General features: G+C 45.4%; 1 protein-coding gene across 3 annotated transcripts in view; it reads left to right on the plus strand.

Annotated features, from left to right (window-relative positions):
• The window catches only part of BVES (blood vessel epicardial substance), a 37,353-nt gene extending 22,850 nt beyond the window's left edge, over positions 1-14,503 (plus strand). For all 3 annotated transcript variants that reach the window (XM_032338936.1, XM_032338938.1, XM_032338939.1), the window contains exon 8: positions 10,663-14,503. In XM_032338936.1, the coding sequence (XP_032194827.1) occupies positions 10,663-10,787 (125 nt within the window). In that variant the 3' untranslated portion in view covers positions 10,788-14,503. The remainder of the gene's footprint in view (positions 1-10,662) is intronic.
• The last annotated feature ends 4,305 nt before the right edge of the window (positions 14,504-18,808 follow it).

Genomic DNA, 18,808 nt, shown 5'->3' on the forward strand with positions numbered 1-18,808 from the left:
CATCTACACCTGACGACTCTGCAGCAAGACACAGTCACTATTAGTGTATCTACGCCTTTCCTGAAGGGGCCACCTGTCCTCAGTGAGAAGGCTGTGCTTACCCCCAAATCACTTCTTTCTCCTGCAACCTACCTCACTGGAGAAACCTACCACCCCCGCACCCCACCAAATTCCTCCATTATGACCAAGTAGTGCTGCAGATCGGTTTTCACAGACCCGTTGATTTCCATTTTGATGAAAATTTTTGCTTTCTTCATTGTATGCGGGGTTCACCATAGGAACATTTAAATTATCCAGTAATGTCCTCCAGTTGTTTATCGTTGGGTTAGCTTTCACTTAGCCTCATATGTCTTTCAGAATTACAAGCAGTGCTGCTCTATAAAAATTACATGTATTTTGTATATTTATTGTATATTGTATATTGTAATATTATATGTATATTTGATCAGCATGTACCCATTCCATTTGGTTGAAAGTCTCTGAATCTCTGGGCTTCCCCTCCATCTCTCTCTCTCTCTCTCTCTCTCTCTCTCTCTGTTTTTGCATTTTTGTTTTGTCTTATCTTGTTTGTCCAACAGAATCTTGATTCTTAAATATAATTGTGAATATGAATCACTTAGAGACTTTATTATAGATTCTGATGCAGAAGACTAGAATAGGGCCTGGCGTCCCCCTGTTTAACCAGTGCCCCAGGGGTGCTGACGTGGCTGTCCCCTGAACCACTCTCTGAGCAGTGAGGAGTAAGTGTCCTCCCTATAGTCTGGCATTTTGCTGAGTGCAGCCCCGTGATGGTTTCTTGTATTTTCCATTCACTGGTAGGTAGATCTCTGGGCCTGTGTAGATTCTGGTGAAAGCATGAAAAAAAATGGGTGCCGATCCCACTTTTTTACATTGCGCTCTATTTTTACGTATATCAGATAACCCTAAATCCAGAGCAAGATCTCTACTCTTTGCCATGCAGACTGTGTATTCCACATCAAATTATCATTTAAAGACAAGAAAGTAATGAGATAGTCTGAGAAAAATTGCTTCCTTCCCATTTACTTAGTGGCCCGTAATCCACTCAGCTCCCTTTCAGTTTCCCGTGGTTTCACTTACTCGTTTCGTGTTTGGGAAGCGTGCTGGTGAGGCAGAAGGACCAGAAAGGATGAGCAGGGCAGGGCATGTGGGAAGGAGTGTGTGTCCTCACCTGGCTACAAGCTCTCTTCTCTCCGCTCCTGCCCCGAGGGCCTCACCAGGCTGCCTTGCCATTTTCTCCTGCTCATGAGGTTTAGCTCCTACGTGTGATGCAGAAAACACAGATTGATTGGAATTGGCAGGTGCATCACTGACAAGCGGTGCTGGGCACAGACGTCGTCATGACAACGGGAGACCGTATTCTGTTCCCTTAAAAGTTGTAGAACTTTATTTTGGTTAATTGGGGTTAAATAACCTATTGTGTGGTTTGTTCGTTTGTTTGTTTTTTAAGTCCTGAGGCATTATAGAAAATGCATTCCGTTGGAACTTGTCTTGGATAGCTTTTGTTATTTTAAACCATGTATTTTTTTTTTCAGAAATTATAATTAAAATGTATGAATTTTAAAGACACTGTGAAAGGGGCACCTGGGTGGCTCAGTGGGTTAAAGCCTCTGCCTTCAGCTCAGGTCATGATCTCAGGGTCCTGGGTTCGAGCCCTGCATTGGGCTCTCTGCTCAGCAGGGAGCCTGCTTCCCTCTCTCTCTGCCTGCCTCTCTGCCTACTTGTGATCTCTCTCTGTGTCAAATAAATAAATAAAATCTTTAAAAAAAAAAAAAAAGACACACTGTGAAATACTTAGAGCAAGGTTTTTTACTGAGAAAAAAAAAATCTTTTCAGATGTTTTTTGTTATTATTGTCAAGATGGTGTTCTGGACACTCTCTTAATTTCAGGTGACCTGGTCACACAAATATGCCTTAAGTGAGCTTGCCTCTGGTTGGTGGTCTTACCTGCAAAGAAGAGCAGCATATCTGACATAAAGAGTTTCTGTCCGCTATCTTATCCATTTATTTACCTGGAAGGATACAAAAACCCAATATAGCCTTCTCAGTTTCAAGGCTGGTTTCATGAAATAACCTGTTCAACTCGATTTATATTCCATTCACCCCACAACCGCTATAGACCAATAAACAACAACCTTGACATGGATCGTGTGGAGAAGTAGAGAGGAGATGGGATCAGGCAGCAGAACTACTGAGGGAACACTTCTCAGACCCACCCAGATGGCAAGAGAAAAGCCGTGTCCCCACTTTGTACGTTAGTAAGGAGCAGCTTAGGGAGGCTAAGTAACGGGGTCAGGGCCCCTGGGCTAGCTCTGAAACAAAGAAGTGTTGAATTTGTTTTAAGTTCTTGTTTTGCTTTTTACCCTATGCATATCCGTATCCACTGGGGAGTGTACCTTTGTTTAGGGATGTTCAGCCCTGCCATCGCAGCTGACACACCTTGACCACGTTCATACACGTTCTTATCTCATCGTCAACCCACCCAGGAAGGTTGGTGTGTTTTTCCCTTTTAGGGTTGAGAAGTATGACATTTATGTCCTCTGAGTCCTTGGTCCCCCAGCCAGCAGGGACTGGCTCTCTGTCTCCAGAGACACCAGTCCATGCACTGTCCTCTATCCTCACAGTGTTTTCTCTGTAAAATGATAGTACAGGGATTTTATACAGATACACATTTTTTTAAAGATTTTACTTGTTTACTTGAGAGAGAGCAAGAGCCCACAAGTCAGGGTAGGGGGACAGAGGGAGAAACAGACACCCCACTGAGCAGAGAGCCCTAGACAGGGCTTGATCCCAGGATCCTGGGATGGTGACTGAGCCGAAAGCAGCTGCTTACCTGACTGAGCCACCCAGGCGCCCCTCCAGTTACACATTTAAACTTTTAATAACAAATTTAAAAATTAACAAGTTAAGGGTAGCCTAGGTGGCTCAGTCTGTTAAGCGAGTCTGCCTTCGACTCAGGTCATGATCCCAGAGTCCTGGGATCTAGTCCCGAAGCAGACTCCCTGTGGAACAGTGAGCCCAATGCAGGGCTTGATCCCAGAACCCTGGGATCATGACCTGAGCCGAAGGCAGAGGCTTAACCCACTGAGCCACCCGGGTGCCCCTACCCTTTCTTATTCTTTCCTCTTCTACCTTTACATTGTTGTAGGTCTCTTCCTTAACTTTTAAACAATCACAATTGATAACAAGTATATTCTGTTATTTCTTTTTTTTCTTTTTTATTTTTTATAAACATATATTTTTATTGTTATTTCTTTTTTTTTCCAAAATACTTTTGTTGTCATAAAATACTCATAACATCAAATTTACCATCTTAACCATATCTAAGTGTACAATTCAGTGGTATTACGCACTCTACTCTCTTTTGCAACAACAATTAAGTCTTCTTGCTTTCTCTATGATTTGCTTTGCAAAGTTTAAGCAAATAAACCATGTTGACATTATTATGCTTTATTCAGAACCAAATAATAGACTGAGACTACATTTCTTTCTTTTTGGTTATAACGTCATGATTCCTACTCTGTTCAAAGGAGACTATTTCTAATATCAGGTTCAAATAATTCTCTTTTCATATAAAACAGAAAATCATGTCACAGTTTACTTCATACTTTTTACTTGCTCTCCCTGGAGGGTTTTTGTTGTCTTGCTTTGGGATCCATTTTATTCACCATGTCCCTAGTATCTTCTAGCTTCTTAGTCATCCTGTCTTTTAACTGAAATCCAGTTTGTTTCTTCTTAAAGTCTTTAAGCACTTTTTCATATTTGAACCGTGCCTTATCATACTGCTTTTTGTCTTTATCGATATTCCTAGTTGCCTTTCTTTCTCCTCATCCTGGCATTTTCTTCTGTCCGCGCTCTCTCAGTACATCAGTGCTGTATCCCCCCTTCTCAGAGACCTTCCTCACAGAACCTTCCATTCTGTCTCATCCTAGACGAGTTGTTGTCTGCATTCTGTGCACAGCTGCCCCCAGGAACAGCCTTTCCCATCCCCTTGAGTTTATTCACCACCCGATGATGTCACAGCTTTCTCCTTGTGGGCAGGAAGGGGCTGCAGGATGCCACGGTTCCTCGGCTGTTCACCCCTGTTGCCGGGCAGCTCAACACCCTGACCACCCATGTGGTCCTTAGCCACTGATCTGCAAATGACCTGTTGGGCTGAGAAAACCTCCTCATGGGAACCACTAACTCTCTCCAACGTATTTCCCATAACTTGTACGTATCTTTGGTTGGGTCCCTCAATGCTGGTGCCTTCGTTTCTCTAAGGGAATTAAGGACAAAAGCTATACCTACCCTTCTTCATTATTTTTCAGAAAGTTTCAATCCAAACTCAGTCTCTTCAATTTAAAAAAATCTTATGATATACATAAGGAAGGCAGGAAAAGAGATGATAATCCTCTCTAGCCATGAAGCCATTAAATCCTTCCCTATCCCCATTCATCAAAAATTGTATAACCTAATTAAAATTCTAAACCCTTTGTAAGGTTTTTAATTACTTGCTAAAACATTTGGCCAGATGGTTAAACATAATAAAAATAAGAACACTTTGAAAGGAGTGAGGAAAATGTCATCAAAGTTAATGGAATAAAGGGGGAAAAATCATATAACATTATATTAGATAGTTGACAAAAGTGTTCCCTCTTTATAAAAATTGAGCATCTTAATTGAGTATCTTAATCTTCCTGAGAGAAAAGTCACTTGACAAATTTCATATTGGGTTTTTATATTTATTTGGAGATCGAACCTGAGGTTGCCTGTTCATTCTCTCAAACAGGTGTGACCTTCACTCTGGATTTAAGCCCAAAAAATATGTCTGTTTACTTTGACTTGCTAAGAGACGCCCTTGGGCCCTCATGTAATTAGAAGCACACTGAAACAGAAGAAGCTTAATAAGGACAGAATTCTGTCAAAGGGAATTTCTCTTACCTAATTTCTCACTACTTTGGGTAATGGAATTTTGACTGTTAGGTAAAATCTCCGTGGTCTGCGTGTATAAAGGCTTCCCGCAGTTCTTTGACTCCGTCCCTGAGGAAGGCAGGAAAGGGTCTGGTGGGGCAGGCTAAGCTTGTCCTCACAGAGGCCCACGTCTAGCTTCCCCTGGCAGGGAACAGCCTGCAGGAGCCACACTGACTCCTCCTCAGTGGGGATCCCGCACAAGCCGCTGAATGGGTCAGCTGAGGAGAGCCTCGACTTTCCAGATCCAAATCCTCCGGTGGGCATCCACAGTGCTGTCCCCCCCTGTGATCTGACAGGAGTGGAAGGGTCCACTGTTTGGTTCAGGGGCTCTTACTGCTAAGCCTCTGTCTTCTACACACGCTCAAAGCTCATATTTTTGAGTTTGAGTTTTTCTTTCTTCCCCTCAGGATTGCTATTCTCTCTCTCAGCTGCACACACCGAACGTGGTGTACAGCTCATAGGAAATGCCACTCCGCTGGCTGTGCCTTCTGGGTGCGCTGGGATCCATAGGAGGGATGGAGAAGTCTTTCTGACAGAAGATTTTTTTTGCCGCTTGGTGTGATATGAAACATCCCCCAGCAACAGTAACTCTTGACATAACTGTTTAACAATTTCACACCTGATAAATCTGGATTGCGGTTCAGCCTGCAACTATTTGTTTTACATACTTTTATAATAAACTGTTAATTGGCACCCAGAGCCAAGTAGAAGATGATTATAGCTAACAGCAAAAAATAATGTTAATTATCTCTTCTTCATTATAATAAATACCAAAGGATATAGTTAACCACTTCTGTTTCCCAACTGTAAAAGCGGTTTTACTAAAGGAAGGGTAGAAATCAGATTTCTGGAAAATTTATGGATATGGAATTATTAGTCTGCCTAGAATTTGGAGTAAATGAAAAGTAAAGCATCCTACGGAGGTCACGTACCTCATAGTAATGACCTTGAGGGACAAAAGTAATTTGAAAATGCACTTAACTAAAGATAAGCTCAATATCTTCCTCTCTCCTGTCCTCGTGCTCGTCCATCTAGGTAGGTTTAGCCCCTCCTGGGCAAATTTCTGATGATGTGTTGGTGCATAAAATTAATGAAAAACCAGGCAAACTTGTAGAAAGAATTTATTCATGTTCAACTTGGGAAATGTAAGATAGTATCCTTGAAGCAGAACGTTCTCTCTTCTTTTTTTATAGTTTTTGGGGGTTTTGTTGTTGTTCACACTCCAAATTGGGCTTAGCTCTATTAGTGGACCAAGAGCTTACCTCTAACAGCACAGTGACAGTGACTGGGTCTTCCCGCCGAACCGGTGGGTCCCCCACGGAGGCTGGAGAGCAGGAGGTGTGGGCAAGTGAGCTCCTGCTCCCCAGAGCCCGACTTCCTCCTGGCCACAGCAGTGCCAGATCTGCAGGTAGACCAAGTGACTGTCACCCTTGGCCTTCAGTGGCAGAGGAGACCCAGGCCAGCTGAGGTTGGGACAAAGTGTGAGCATTCTCTGCAACCCTGATTCCTGGGTCAGGCAGCCACCTGGCTCCGGGTAGCTTCCCGTGGTTACTGACAGGCCCGGTGCCCGCTGCCCTCCGGCGCATCTGCAGCAGGGAGGAAGGGCTGCAGGGCGCTGCTCTGGGAACTGGAACTGGAGGGGCCTTTGCACTCTAACCCAGCCCCGGAGCCTGAAATGGGAGTGAATCTAGGATCCTGTGAGAACGTTAGCGGGAACACGCAGTCTTGCGGGCCGGGCAGGGCCAGCCCTCCATCCTGCCAGAACGTGATCCTGCCGAGGCGGCCCACTTTCTGTGAGGAAGAAGTTCTAACACCACAGTCCCCCGCCACGAGTCTTTCTTTCACAGGCTTCTCCAGGCGGCCTTTGCTTTAGCTTCTGAGTACAAAGTAGAAAAATTGTGTGGATATGTGAGCATGAATGGCTCTAAAAAGTGCATTGAGTTCCTGAGAAACGAAGTAAGATCGAGTCAGAGACTCTGCAAGTCATTTTTATTTCCCTGACATTTAACCCAGCTTCTAGCGGCTTGTCATCACTCAGGGGCACCTTTTGCTAACTGGGTGAAAACTTCTTGGCAGGTGATGATCCGGCCGAGCCTACTGACGTTTATGTGAGGGGACAGTGCTCTTGCCCGTGCGCCATGTGCTGCTTGCTATAAGCTGTGCTATAAGCCCATGCTATAAGCTCTGCTGAGTCGATTATAGAACAAGGATCCCCGAGGGAACATGACACAGAATAGAGTGATAACAGTCCCTTCTCATCGCAAGGTTTACTATATCCTGAGACTTCCTGCACATGAGAAATACAGGTGGTTCCCCACCCCCATCCGAGACTAAAGGTGACGGCCGTGTGTCTTTGCCTCATGTTCAGGCTCAGCCTTCTGAAGGCCTCATGTGGAGTTTCATGTACTAAGTAATGATCAAGGACATGGCTATGTGGGGGCTACTTCTGCAGGACAGAAGAAGGTATGGTTACAGCCCTCAAGGTGCTTGTTTTCCAGTAAGAAACAGAGGCACATACTTGTGATCACAGTGAACTACAGAATGTAGAAGGGCTGTTGGACTCTGGGAAATGGAATCTCCCCTCGTAAGGAATTAGGGAAGACTCCAGACGAAGAAGGTGGGGTTCGACCTTGACCTTGAGGAGTGGATAGGAATTTGATGAATAGGGATGGGGATGGAGAGGCCACTCCAGGTGGGGAGAAAAGCAAGAGAAGAGGGAAAGGATGAGTTGGATTTAGGGCGCAGTGAGGTTTGCCAGAGCTTGGACCGGAAGGGGAAGGAGGCCGAACTTGGAGGCCCTGGGGAGCACCCCAGGACTGTGGGTGACTCCCACACTACTGTTTTTTTTAATACTATGTGGTAAGCACCACAGCTCTTCCTTGGCCCTGGCCAGTGTACTGGGGAATGAACAAATTTCTTTCATGGAGAAGTTGAAAGTCCTTGCAAGGTTTTCACCAGGTCATTTCCAGTTGTCTTGGGTCCTCTCCTCATTCTGTCTCAGTGGGAAAACACACCAGTTGGTGACGGAGCTGAGAGGGCAGAGAACATTTTGGCCCCGATGTAGATGGCAGCCGCAGGGTCCCCTAGAATGTCTCCCCTGTTGATAGATGGGCTAAAATCCAGAGCACGAGTCCCACTTCTGCCGTCAAAATTAACTGGGTGTGTTTCTGTTATGCGTGTTACACAATCACGTCTGAATCCTCTGCCTTATTGATTTGGCTTAATGCTCTCAGACACGCCATCTTGTTTGTTCAGAGAGTTTTTATCCGATTGCAAATACTCAGCCTGAGTTACTGTTTCATGAGGCTCAGTCATACCTGGAGGCTAGACATACGACGGAAGCCGTGGCTACTTTTTAAGACAAATTTTGCTGCGGGGCGCCTGGGTGGCTCAGTGATTCAAGCCTCTGCCTTCGACTCAGGTCTTGATCTCAGGATCCTGGGATCGAGCCCCACATCGGGCTCTCTGCTCAGCGGGGAGCCTGCTTCCCTCTCTCTCTCTGCCTGCCTCTCTGCCTACTTGTGATCTGTCAAATAAATAAATAAAATCTTAAAAAAAAAAAATTTGCTGTATGTGGGACCTTTTCAACTGAGAAACACAAACCCCATTCAAGTACAAGTCCCGCATCTTTTTATCTGCCTTTCCTACCGGCGATAACAAATTTTAACAAATGTTCTAATTACTTAGGCCCTTGCCCTCCAAAGACCATATCAATAACTCATTTTATTAACTTGCACACTGACAAATGACTATTGCATCCCAGGCACAGAGGTAAGAACTGTCAGCCACTTAGTCCTTTGAACAACCATATGAAGTAGATAAAAACAATGATTCCTATTTTACAGATAGGGACACTGAGGCAGGGAGACGTGAAGTAACTTGCCCAAGCTCACACGGATAGTATTTACTGCCATTTGAGTAGACCCGCAAATTGAAGGTTGTGGCTGGTGGTCATGCCGTCACCTGCGAGAAAAAGGACCAAAAGACTTGCCTGGGTGGTTCCGCCGTGCAGTCGTTTGTGACAGAATTTATGTCCCTGGATCATCTTAATAGAGGCTCATCATCTACAGTTAATGTCAGTAGTTGTCTCTTAAGAAACTCGGGATTATAATGGACCATAAATGCTTGAAAATAAACAGTAACAGAAAATAAAGTTTCCATGTAGGCACAGCACACACATCAACTATACCAAAGTCCAGGCCAGTCTAATTCCTAACTTTTTTATGTTGGAAGCTGTGGCCGTTGGGAGTGGCATTCCACCAGTGCGTGACTGGGACCGTGCAGCTTGTCACAAATACGGAGTGGCATTTTCTACCTGCCCAGCACCCTGCTGAGCCCATGACCCCATTCTTTTGTCTTATTCCCCAACAACGGCACTAGATGGGCCCTGGGAATATCTCCCTGTAACAGGTATGGAAACTGAGGCCTAGAGAGGATTAGTGACGGTGCGTAGATCACACAGCTAGGAAGCAGCACAGCGGAGTTCTGAACCTGGGAACTGTTTTTTGAGGCTGGGGCCTTGACCACGGTGCGTGCTGCATGCCACCTCCCCCCGGGCGGGCCCATCCTCCTCGCCCACAGCCTCTGCTGTCAGCTGCCCACGCTTGCCAGGGATTAACAGGTGATCTGGATAAAGCTCTTGTAGCAGCTCTGCTTCATGCCTTAGCCGGGGCCCACTATCCACCTCTGCTCTCTACCAGGTATTTGAAGTCAGGTTTCACCATCATTCTCCCACCATCAATCTTAAGTCCAGCCTGAGGTCAGCATTTGCTGATTGACTGACGGACGGAATACCACTCCGCCCTGTTGGAGGGCAGCACGCGCACACACACGGCTGTGCGCAGGGCAGACGGGGACCCCCGCCGGATGAATCCTGACACTTGGTGTGGGAACTTTGTGGAGGGGCGTTTGTGCTGTTCGGGGAGCCGCTCATCAAGCACCTTGAGAAGTCTGTGCACCCATTTTTAGTAACTCCTCTTACTTTTAAACTACGTTTTTTTCCTCTCTCAATCATGGTGTCCCTTATGTGGTAGATGCTCAGTAAGCCTCTGACAAACTCATAAACAACGGAGGGACAGACCGAGTCATTATTACTTCACTTCTCGGATATAAAAGGCTTTAAGGATGTTCCTGCCCCCTCTGCTACTTGGGATTGTATTTTCTTCACCTGGCTTTTCCTTCCTGTTTGCCTGGACTACCCCCCACCTGCCCTGTCCCCCTCTCCCTCCTCCTCACCCCTCCCTCTCCCATACCAGTCCTGGCAGTGGCTGGACAGGTGGTGGCAACAACTACTATTTTAGGTGGTGCCACAGGTGGTGTTAGCTTCCATAGCTTTGCGATGGAACTCTTCTTTAGGGAAATTAGGAGTTAAATTAGCTTTTGAGGAACTCAAGTCACCACATAGATTAATGTAGGAACATGCATTCTGAGTCCTAATCACACTTTAGGGCAACCCTCCTGAAACTGCATGTGCACAGGCACTGGAATCCATTGCATGTTTGTTCTCATGACTGAGAGTCATTTCTTGACTTCGTTGTTTTCTCGAAATGCTGAATTGAAAATACAATGTTTAGGGGAATTACATGCCTGGTCCTAGTGATCGATTCCCAGAGAGTTTTACTCATTGATAAATCATCCCAGCATCGGCGCAGGCTGGACAGTAAGTGGTTTTCCTCTTTGTGTCTCTGACAGATGTGCCGTCCCCACACCAGCGGGGCTCTACCAAGATGAAGCCCATCGAAGAAGGGGTCGAAGATGACGACGAGGTCTTTGAGCCCGTGTCTCCAAACGCACTGAAAGTCCATCAGTTGCCCTGACCAGAGAGAGAGGACAAGGGACCTGGATGGCATCTGTCTTGAAAAATACCAGCCCTTCCTCATGGCTTCTTGATTAGTCTGCTGTAGCTCTGGTAGTCTGAGGGCAGGAAAGTGAGGAAGGGTCAAAGATGGGAAGATTGTTTTAGCTCTCCTTTTTACTGATCAGCTTTTTAAGCAATTGTTTTACTGAGCCTTCTGACTAAACCTAGTTCTATTTTGAGATCTATATTTTCACAGTGTTTTCTAGATATATTATTGTTTTAACTTAGATCTATCAATGCAAATGCCTTTTCACTTTTTTTTTTTTCCCTGAATTGTGGTTCATTTTCCTCACAGTTTTTTTTTCCTCCACTGTGGCAATGGGGTTGTCTACTTGATAGGTTTAAGAAACAGTGTAAGTTCGAAATTGAGGTTGAGGTATCAGTAAAAGGCAGGGAGTCTCGAGCGTTGTTCAACTGAATTTTTAGCTGGCAGATTGTAAAGAAAGATGTGATTTGGCTGGTGTTTATTTTTCCTCCCAGGCCAGACGCATGACCCCACTAGATCACCTTACTTATTTGGGCATTGTGTGGCGAGCAGGATAATGAGGAAAACTCATCAGCCTCGGCTCATGTTACCCTTCCAGTGTGCTGGGTGCAATCAGGTCTGAAACCAAAGCTGGAAAGAAAACAAATGGAAGCAGTTCTGAGCTCAGCTTGACCTTTAGCAAAAACCCAGCTCACCTGTGATTTGGAGCCACCTTGTCCCACACACCCTGGTCTGGGGAACACCTGACTGTGGTAGGGTGTCCAGGGGCTAAGCAAGTGTCATAGAATGAGGCGATTGAAAGAGCATTTTCATTCTGTGGTCTGAAGTTTCAGACAGTTCCTCCAGAGTCACAGATGTTTCCTTAAAATGTGCCAAATAGCCAGGGCTGGGGATGCAAATGTCAACAGAGCTTTGGGGGCAGACCAAAGCCGTGTCATGGGCACCCAACCTAGATGTTGCTGTGAGGGCCTTGACTGCAAATCTCCCTTTTCTCCTGGAATCGTGTTCCAGGAAACAGTGATGGGAAGTGGGAAGTTGGCTGAAATCAGCGGTCAGACGGGTCAGCGTGACTGAGGCACTCAGCTGGGAGAACCCCTTTGATCGACTACACTACGTCATACGCCATGACGATTTTATATCATCCACTAGAACCCAGTTGAGTTGGTCCTCTGTTGTATTAAACGGCTAAAACAAAGTTCCCAATGAAATTACTTTTAGGTAAGTTGAGCCCAAAGCAGCCTGTCTTGCCAAGAGGTGATTTCTCTCAGAGAAGGTAGATAAGCTACTCGAGGGTCACCTCCCTTTCCTAAATCCACTTTTTTAAGGCTAATTATTTTAGTAATTTCACTGGAGTTAAATTTTCACGCTCGGTCCCTCACTAAGAAAATTTCCACCAACGGGGGGTCCAGCTCCTAACATCTCTATCAAATGTTGCCTAATTAACGCCACATTGGAAAGGCTGATTTCACTTCACCTTAACACGGCCTCTTTAGTTTCCTGAATTATCAATGTATTGGGGGGAAATGAAGCACAGGTGAAGGATTTAGCCTTCGCTTTAAGATTGTAGAGATTCATTCGGTCGGAGGTCCCTTGCCGTGCCTGAGACCCCACGTGTGGTAACTGTAGCTAATGGCGCTGGTACTGCTTTCCTCTAACTGTCGGGGTAAGGTCATGTGGACCATTTAGTTTCCACATGCATAAGACTAATTTGCAAAATCACTCTATAGAGTAATTAGACATGACACCCTCCTTCCCTGAAGAGAAAGTAATTTTAGATTCTGCTGAGGCCACATTTGTAATGTTCTGTGGATCCACAGAAGCTTAGGGTTTCTTAACCTGACCCGTGTTCAGGGGTGTCCCATTTTGTCAAGCTGAGACCGTGGGAAGGATCCTCTCTAATGACCAAGCTGCGCGTGTTGGGAAGCTATTTTCTGCAGCACCAGGAACAAACATTTTTAAAGGCAAGCTGCTAAAACCAGACGATCGGAATTCACTGACTGTGTTTATTAAAACCCATGTGTGCGCATGCGTGCACATCAGCTCCATTCATAACAAGAGATAATAATCTCGAGCTGAGGAATCTTAAAAGAACCACTTAGCCTGAATGGGAAACATGAACCTATTTTTAAATACACACTTCTGAGGAAGACAATGAGGCTTGGAGAAAAGGAGGTGCCGGCCACTGGCTAGCCCTCCCACATAGACTCGATAGCAAAGAAGCAGATAAGAAGACAGAAAAGAGTTTTAAGTTGTAAGATCTCCTGTGGATGGCTTCGAATTCATTTATACCAGTGAACAAGTGTATCTTTGTGAAAGGCATAAACACATAGACCAAAAAAAAAAAAAAAAAATGTGTTTGCTGCCAAAGCCACTGATAAAATGCTTCTTGTGTTTTTTGGTGTTCACTTAGCTGTGTGACCGAGGCTTGGAAAATGATCTCCAAAAATTATTCTATATATAACCCCACATCTACTAGGTTTAAATGCAATACCGAGTATGTTGTATGATTCAGAAGTGTAACATTTACACATGGATGTATGTGTCATTTGTAATATTTTGAAAGCCCTCATATTTATATTTATAAGATAATAGCACAGATACTAGATAGAAACCCAATGATGTTTATATATCTTAAATTAGTAATAATGGGTGCTATATGATTGTCAGTTACTGCCCGTTGCTTTCTGGGGTCTTTTCTACTGCTCCCCATGGTTCAGTTGCCCTGTCACCATTGGACACCTTTGTGTTTCGCTGCCAATAGTGTGTGCCCCGGGAGACACCGCCTTCTTCATATCTGGTTCTCTTTCCATGTGTCTGAAACATTTCTGGTTTTATAACCTGGCACTGCCAATTCCTGGTTCCCGGGTCCTATCCTGGCCCCAAAGGCAGAGTTCTTTGGATGCTGGGAAAAAAATCTTTGGGAAAAGTTGATGTAACCTACACATGCTGCCCTGTCCTTGGTGCACCTGGGGAATGATTCCAGCCTTCCAGGAAAATCGTCCTGCCAGTACGTGGATGGCGCCCAGCGAGAGTTGGGGTGTGCAGGGCAGCCCGAGTACTGCTCGGTGCCCACCTCCCTGCGTACCCCAGAGACCAGATCCAAGGGGTCACAGTTCTTTATTTCCTATATCCATTTCTTTGGACATTTCTAAAGCCTCTTTGCAGAAACTTCAGACCTCGCCATGCCTCCATTTCGCCTCCCTTTTTTCCAACGCTGGTTTCCCAACCTCCTTTTCTACTTCTTTCCAGCAGCAGTGGTTAGAAATTCCCACCCGTTCGATCCCAGCTCCCGAGGACCTGAAAGAACAGGGTAGTGTGCCGGGAACTCAAGGCTGCCGTGCAATCACGCGTCAGTTTTGCTCCGAGGATGACACATTTCCTCACCGACGGCCTTTCTTTGATCCTCACAGGAGCCCCGGATACCTCGAGTGTAACCATATATTGTGTCATTTCAGAAACCGGCTTTTAAGCACTATTTATAGGTTAATCTGTTATACTTACAACCTAGTTTTAAAGTACACGAGGATTTTATGAATGCTTTATACAGACACGTTTATAGGAAAGTCAGTCTTTCTGTTTTTAGGTGCCATCGACATTGATACCATTTACTTCAGAATCAATTGACATTTTGTCTGAATAGGGCCTTAGAGTTGAAAATATCTCCATATACTGTCATTTGATCAAATAAATTTCTTACTTAGAAAATATGACGTTCACTTCATTCCTCTTACAAATAGCCGATTTGCTCCGACTCTATGCCTAAAGGCGGGGGTGGGTTCATTTACCCTCAGGTTGTGGGAATTGCTCTGGTTTGCCAAGTGAACTTGGGTCAGTTCCACTTGATTTCAAAGCTCTGCCCTCTTGGCTGCCTTCGGCCCTGACAAGAGGCAGCGAGACAGTGCTGACGGGATGCCGCCGCTGAGGAGCCTTCCGAGTTTCACGGTGGGACCACGTGCTTGCTCCAGACACGTTCCTGGTTCCACCTCACAACTCTGAAAAATGATTTTCTGAATTCTGTTTTATTTCTTTGACATGAAAAATGATTTTCTTTCCAGCGATGCTCTTCCTCTGCTCCTAGGCCTTGTTCTCCTTCTACTTCGGCGCCATTTTCACAGTCCCACCGTGGCCTCTGCCAGCTTCCTGCGGGCTGCGACAGCCCTGGGTCTTGGACGTCAGACACTACGTTAATATTTCCTTGCTGTTTACCAGGGGCAGAGATAGCCCCAATGACTTTGAAGCTCTCCCAGCCTCCTTCTTCATCGTGAGAAAATCTTCCTCCTCCAGCTTTTTTTTTTTAAGATTTTATTTATTTATTTGACAGAGAAAGATCACAAGTAGGCAGAGAGAGAGGGAGAAAGAGAGAGAGAGAGAGGGAAGCAGGCTCCCTGCTGAGCAGAGAACCCGATGCGGGACTCGATCCCAGGACCCTGAGATCATGACCTGAGCCGAAGGCAGCGACTTAACCCACTGAGCCACCCAGGTGCCCCGTCCTCCTCCAGCTTTTAGCCGAGGCTTTCTAGGCTTCTTCCCCCAGCGGCTGGGCACAGCTGCAGGTTCCACGATAGGACTGGACGTGGCTGGGCCAGACCCCAGAGCCCATCCACCCCCAAGCCCCTTAGCGAAGCACGGTTGGAGGGGATTTGATGCTTGGACTCCTCGCATGACTGGCCCACAGGACAAAATGTGATGTGAACAAAGCTGAAACTACCTCACCCCGGAGAAATGGAAGTCCCACAACTCTAAGACGGCTCTTAGAAGAACGGCAGCCAGGGAACCTGGGGGGCTCAGTCAGTTAAGCGTCTGTCTTCGCCTCAGGTCAGGATCCCCAGGTCCTGGGATTGAGTCCCACGTAGGGCTCCCTGCTCAGCGGGGAGCCTGCTTTTCCCTCCCACTCTCCCTCTCTGTCTCTCTCAAATAAATAATAAAATTTAATTTAATTTAATTTAATTTAAAAATAAAGGCAGGCTGCCTTGAGGGGAAAATGATTATCGCCGCTTACTTCTTGATATCACCGGCAGATGAAGAACATTTACCCACCGGCTCACCTGTTGGTGGTTACAGACAATTACCCTGTTTTTGCAGAGACTGACGGGCGTGAACACAAATCCCTTCGAAGGAGCTCAGACAGAGGCTGTAGACAGCACTGCTTGTTGAGGCACAAGACCCTGTTTTCATCTGCTCTGAATTCATTTCTCTTAAAATAGCTGCTATCTTGGGGATCGAGCTAAACTTTTTCAATGTGCTTCTCACTATTTTTGTTATTCTTATCTGATCTCTTTAAATGTTCCTCCTTAAGAGTATGGATATATTTTGCTCGTAAGAATAATTATAATAGTTTACATTTTTTGGTACCTGTATTATATAGAGAGGCTTTTTTTTTTTTTTTTTTTTTTTTTTACTAGAAACTTTTATTGAGAGGTGCCTGGGTGGCTCCGTTGTTAAGCCTCTGCCTTCAGCTCAAGTCATGATCCTAGGGTCCTGGGATCGAGCCCAGCATCAGGCTCCCTGCTGGGGGTGGGGTTGGAGCCTGCTTCTCCCTCTCCCCCTGCTGCTCCCCACCTTGTTCCTTCTCGCTCTCTCTCGCTCTCTCTCTCTCTGTCAAATAAATAAATAAAATCCTTTTTTAAAAATCTTGATATTGACCTTCAAATTCATCTATCTTTTACGTGAAAATGCAGGTTTAGTTACATGTTACATGTCAAACAGATTTCTTATCTCTGTTGTTCACCTCAACCTCCCTTTTAGCTCAAAGCAACTTAAAAGCACTGGCCTGAGTCCTACCCTTCTCCTTGGACATGGATTTGAGGTCAGACAGATGCAGTTCTGAACACTGTCTCTGACTATGGGATCTTAGGCAAGGTGTTAAACCTTTTAAAGCTACTGTGTTGTCATGCGTCCACTAGAACTTTTCCCAACACATAGCTGGTACTCAGTAAATGTTCTCATCCCTTTCCCTTCTTTTCCATTGGTTTTCAAGTTCAGTCCTTAAAGCTTCTGGAATCTTGGCAACCACAGTTCTTGTAAGGAGCCAGGGGGCCAGTGCCAGCAGGACCTGAGGGACAGGCAGAGCAGGGAACTGTTACCATGACCCCTTCTGCTTATAGCAGAAATGACTGAAGTCCCCAGGAGTCCTGCCCTCCATGTCCTTGGATGCACTTGACTGGGGCAGAGAGAGGAGCCCATCCTGACCTCAGCAAGTGGCCCCAGAAAGCGGTAGGCAGGGGAAGAAGGCTGTAGGCACCTCTCTGTGTTGGCTCGTGGGTAGATAACAATAGCTTTAGGCTAAATAATGCTTTCCATGAGGTTCTTCTCTAAGAACCTTAAGCGCCAGTCAACATTTAACAAATTATTTGAACTAACAACCTTGCTTATCTCTCCACGGTGGTGACTGAATTGGGAGCAGGTGGAATGGATACGCACGCAAGACATTATGGGTAAGTTCTGACAACAGGAAGGATGGAGAAAAGTTTATCTTGACCCCACAGAGTGTGGGAGAAGGAAGAGAATTTATTCCTGATGCAGTTTGATTCCTAAAGACAGTTTGATTGCCAGGATATCAGGAAGGTCACATTACCTATCTGGATCTCAGTTTTCTCTGGAAAATGAGGTTATACCAGGAGAGGACTTTTCTGTCTCTGCTGTCCGTAATTCCAAGTGTGTGCCCTTTTCAAAAGCTGACGTAGTATCTCCTCGTTTCACGTGTCCATCATCCATTTGACTCAGGACTTTTTTTTCCTGGTTGAGGATGATTTGGGGGGTTAGGCAAACTCTCAGCAGCTGCCCCACCTCTGGCTGTCCTACCTACCAAGGGCAATCGCATCCTTGCCCTATCCTTCATAAATGCCGTGCTGGTTTGAAGTCCTGAGAACATTATCAATACCCAGGACTGTGTTGGGTCCTTTCATCAGCAAGCACACCATGTTTCCTTTACTACCACTGAAAGGGGTTCTTGAAAGTTCTTATCAAAGCAGCAGCTTGCTGGAAAAACCGCTTCTTAACCCTTCTCGAATGGTGATGTCTGAAGTTTTCCTCCAAAGGGGACAGAACTGTAGAGTTTCAGAGCAGATAGAGTATGTAAATTTCAATGAGTTCTCAAACTTGAGCAGGCATCAGAATCACTAGGAGTCTCCTTAAAACCCAGCTTGCTGGGTCCCACCAGCAGTGTTCAGCTTAGCATATCTAGGGAAGGGTCCAGAAGGTTTCATTTCCAATAAGTTCCCAGATGGTATTGATCCTGCCATTCACATGACCACATTTTGGGTCCCCTTAACTAGCCCAGCTCCCTTATTAACAGACAAGGAGACCATGGCTGGGAAAATTGAGCCCAAGAAAAATTAAAGTCCAAGTATTCTCATTCACTCCCCAGTGACTTTCAGTCAAAAACAACCTTTTTCTTTGGGCTGTAGGCCAATAGTTTTCAAGCTTCTAAAAAAAAAAAAAAAATCCCTTAGGGCACAAGTATAAATACTCTAAGAACTGCTAGATCCTGACTCAATGTTTTTAGAACAGGGTTCTTCACCTGCTGCACATCGCCTTCAGAAATTCTGCTGTCATTCATTCAGGTGTCAGGCTTCCCAAAAGCTCTGCAGATGATTCCACAGGTGGGAAATGGGAGAAGCCCTGGTCTGAAGGAAGGCCTGGGCATCACAGGTGATTTGGGTACAGCTTCGGGCTGGTCCAGATTTTGCAGGCAAATGCTTTCCTGGTCTTGCCTCCTGCTCTAGGAACCATCAAGGAGCAGCAGTGGTGCCAGTTTGCTGTTTGAGAGGCAAACAGTAGAAGTGGGCAGCACTGATGGAGAAGCTCGGACCAAAGAGAATGGAGGCCATCTGGTGGTGGTGGTGGGGGTGTGATCTTTTTTTTTTTTTTTTCCTTGTGTATGTCAACATTTATTTTTGATATATTTATTCTTTTTTATTGAAATACAATTGACATAGAGCATTATATTTAGTTTCAGGCGTACAGCATAATTATTCCATATATGTATATACGGT

This window comes from Mustela erminea, chromosome 4 (assembly GCF_009829155.1).
Source record: "Mustela erminea isolate mMusErm1 chromosome 4, mMusErm1.Pri, whole genome shotgun sequence".
In the NCBI taxonomy this organism is placed as follows: domain Eukaryota; kingdom Metazoa; phylum Chordata; class Mammalia; order Carnivora; family Mustelidae; genus Mustela; species Mustela erminea.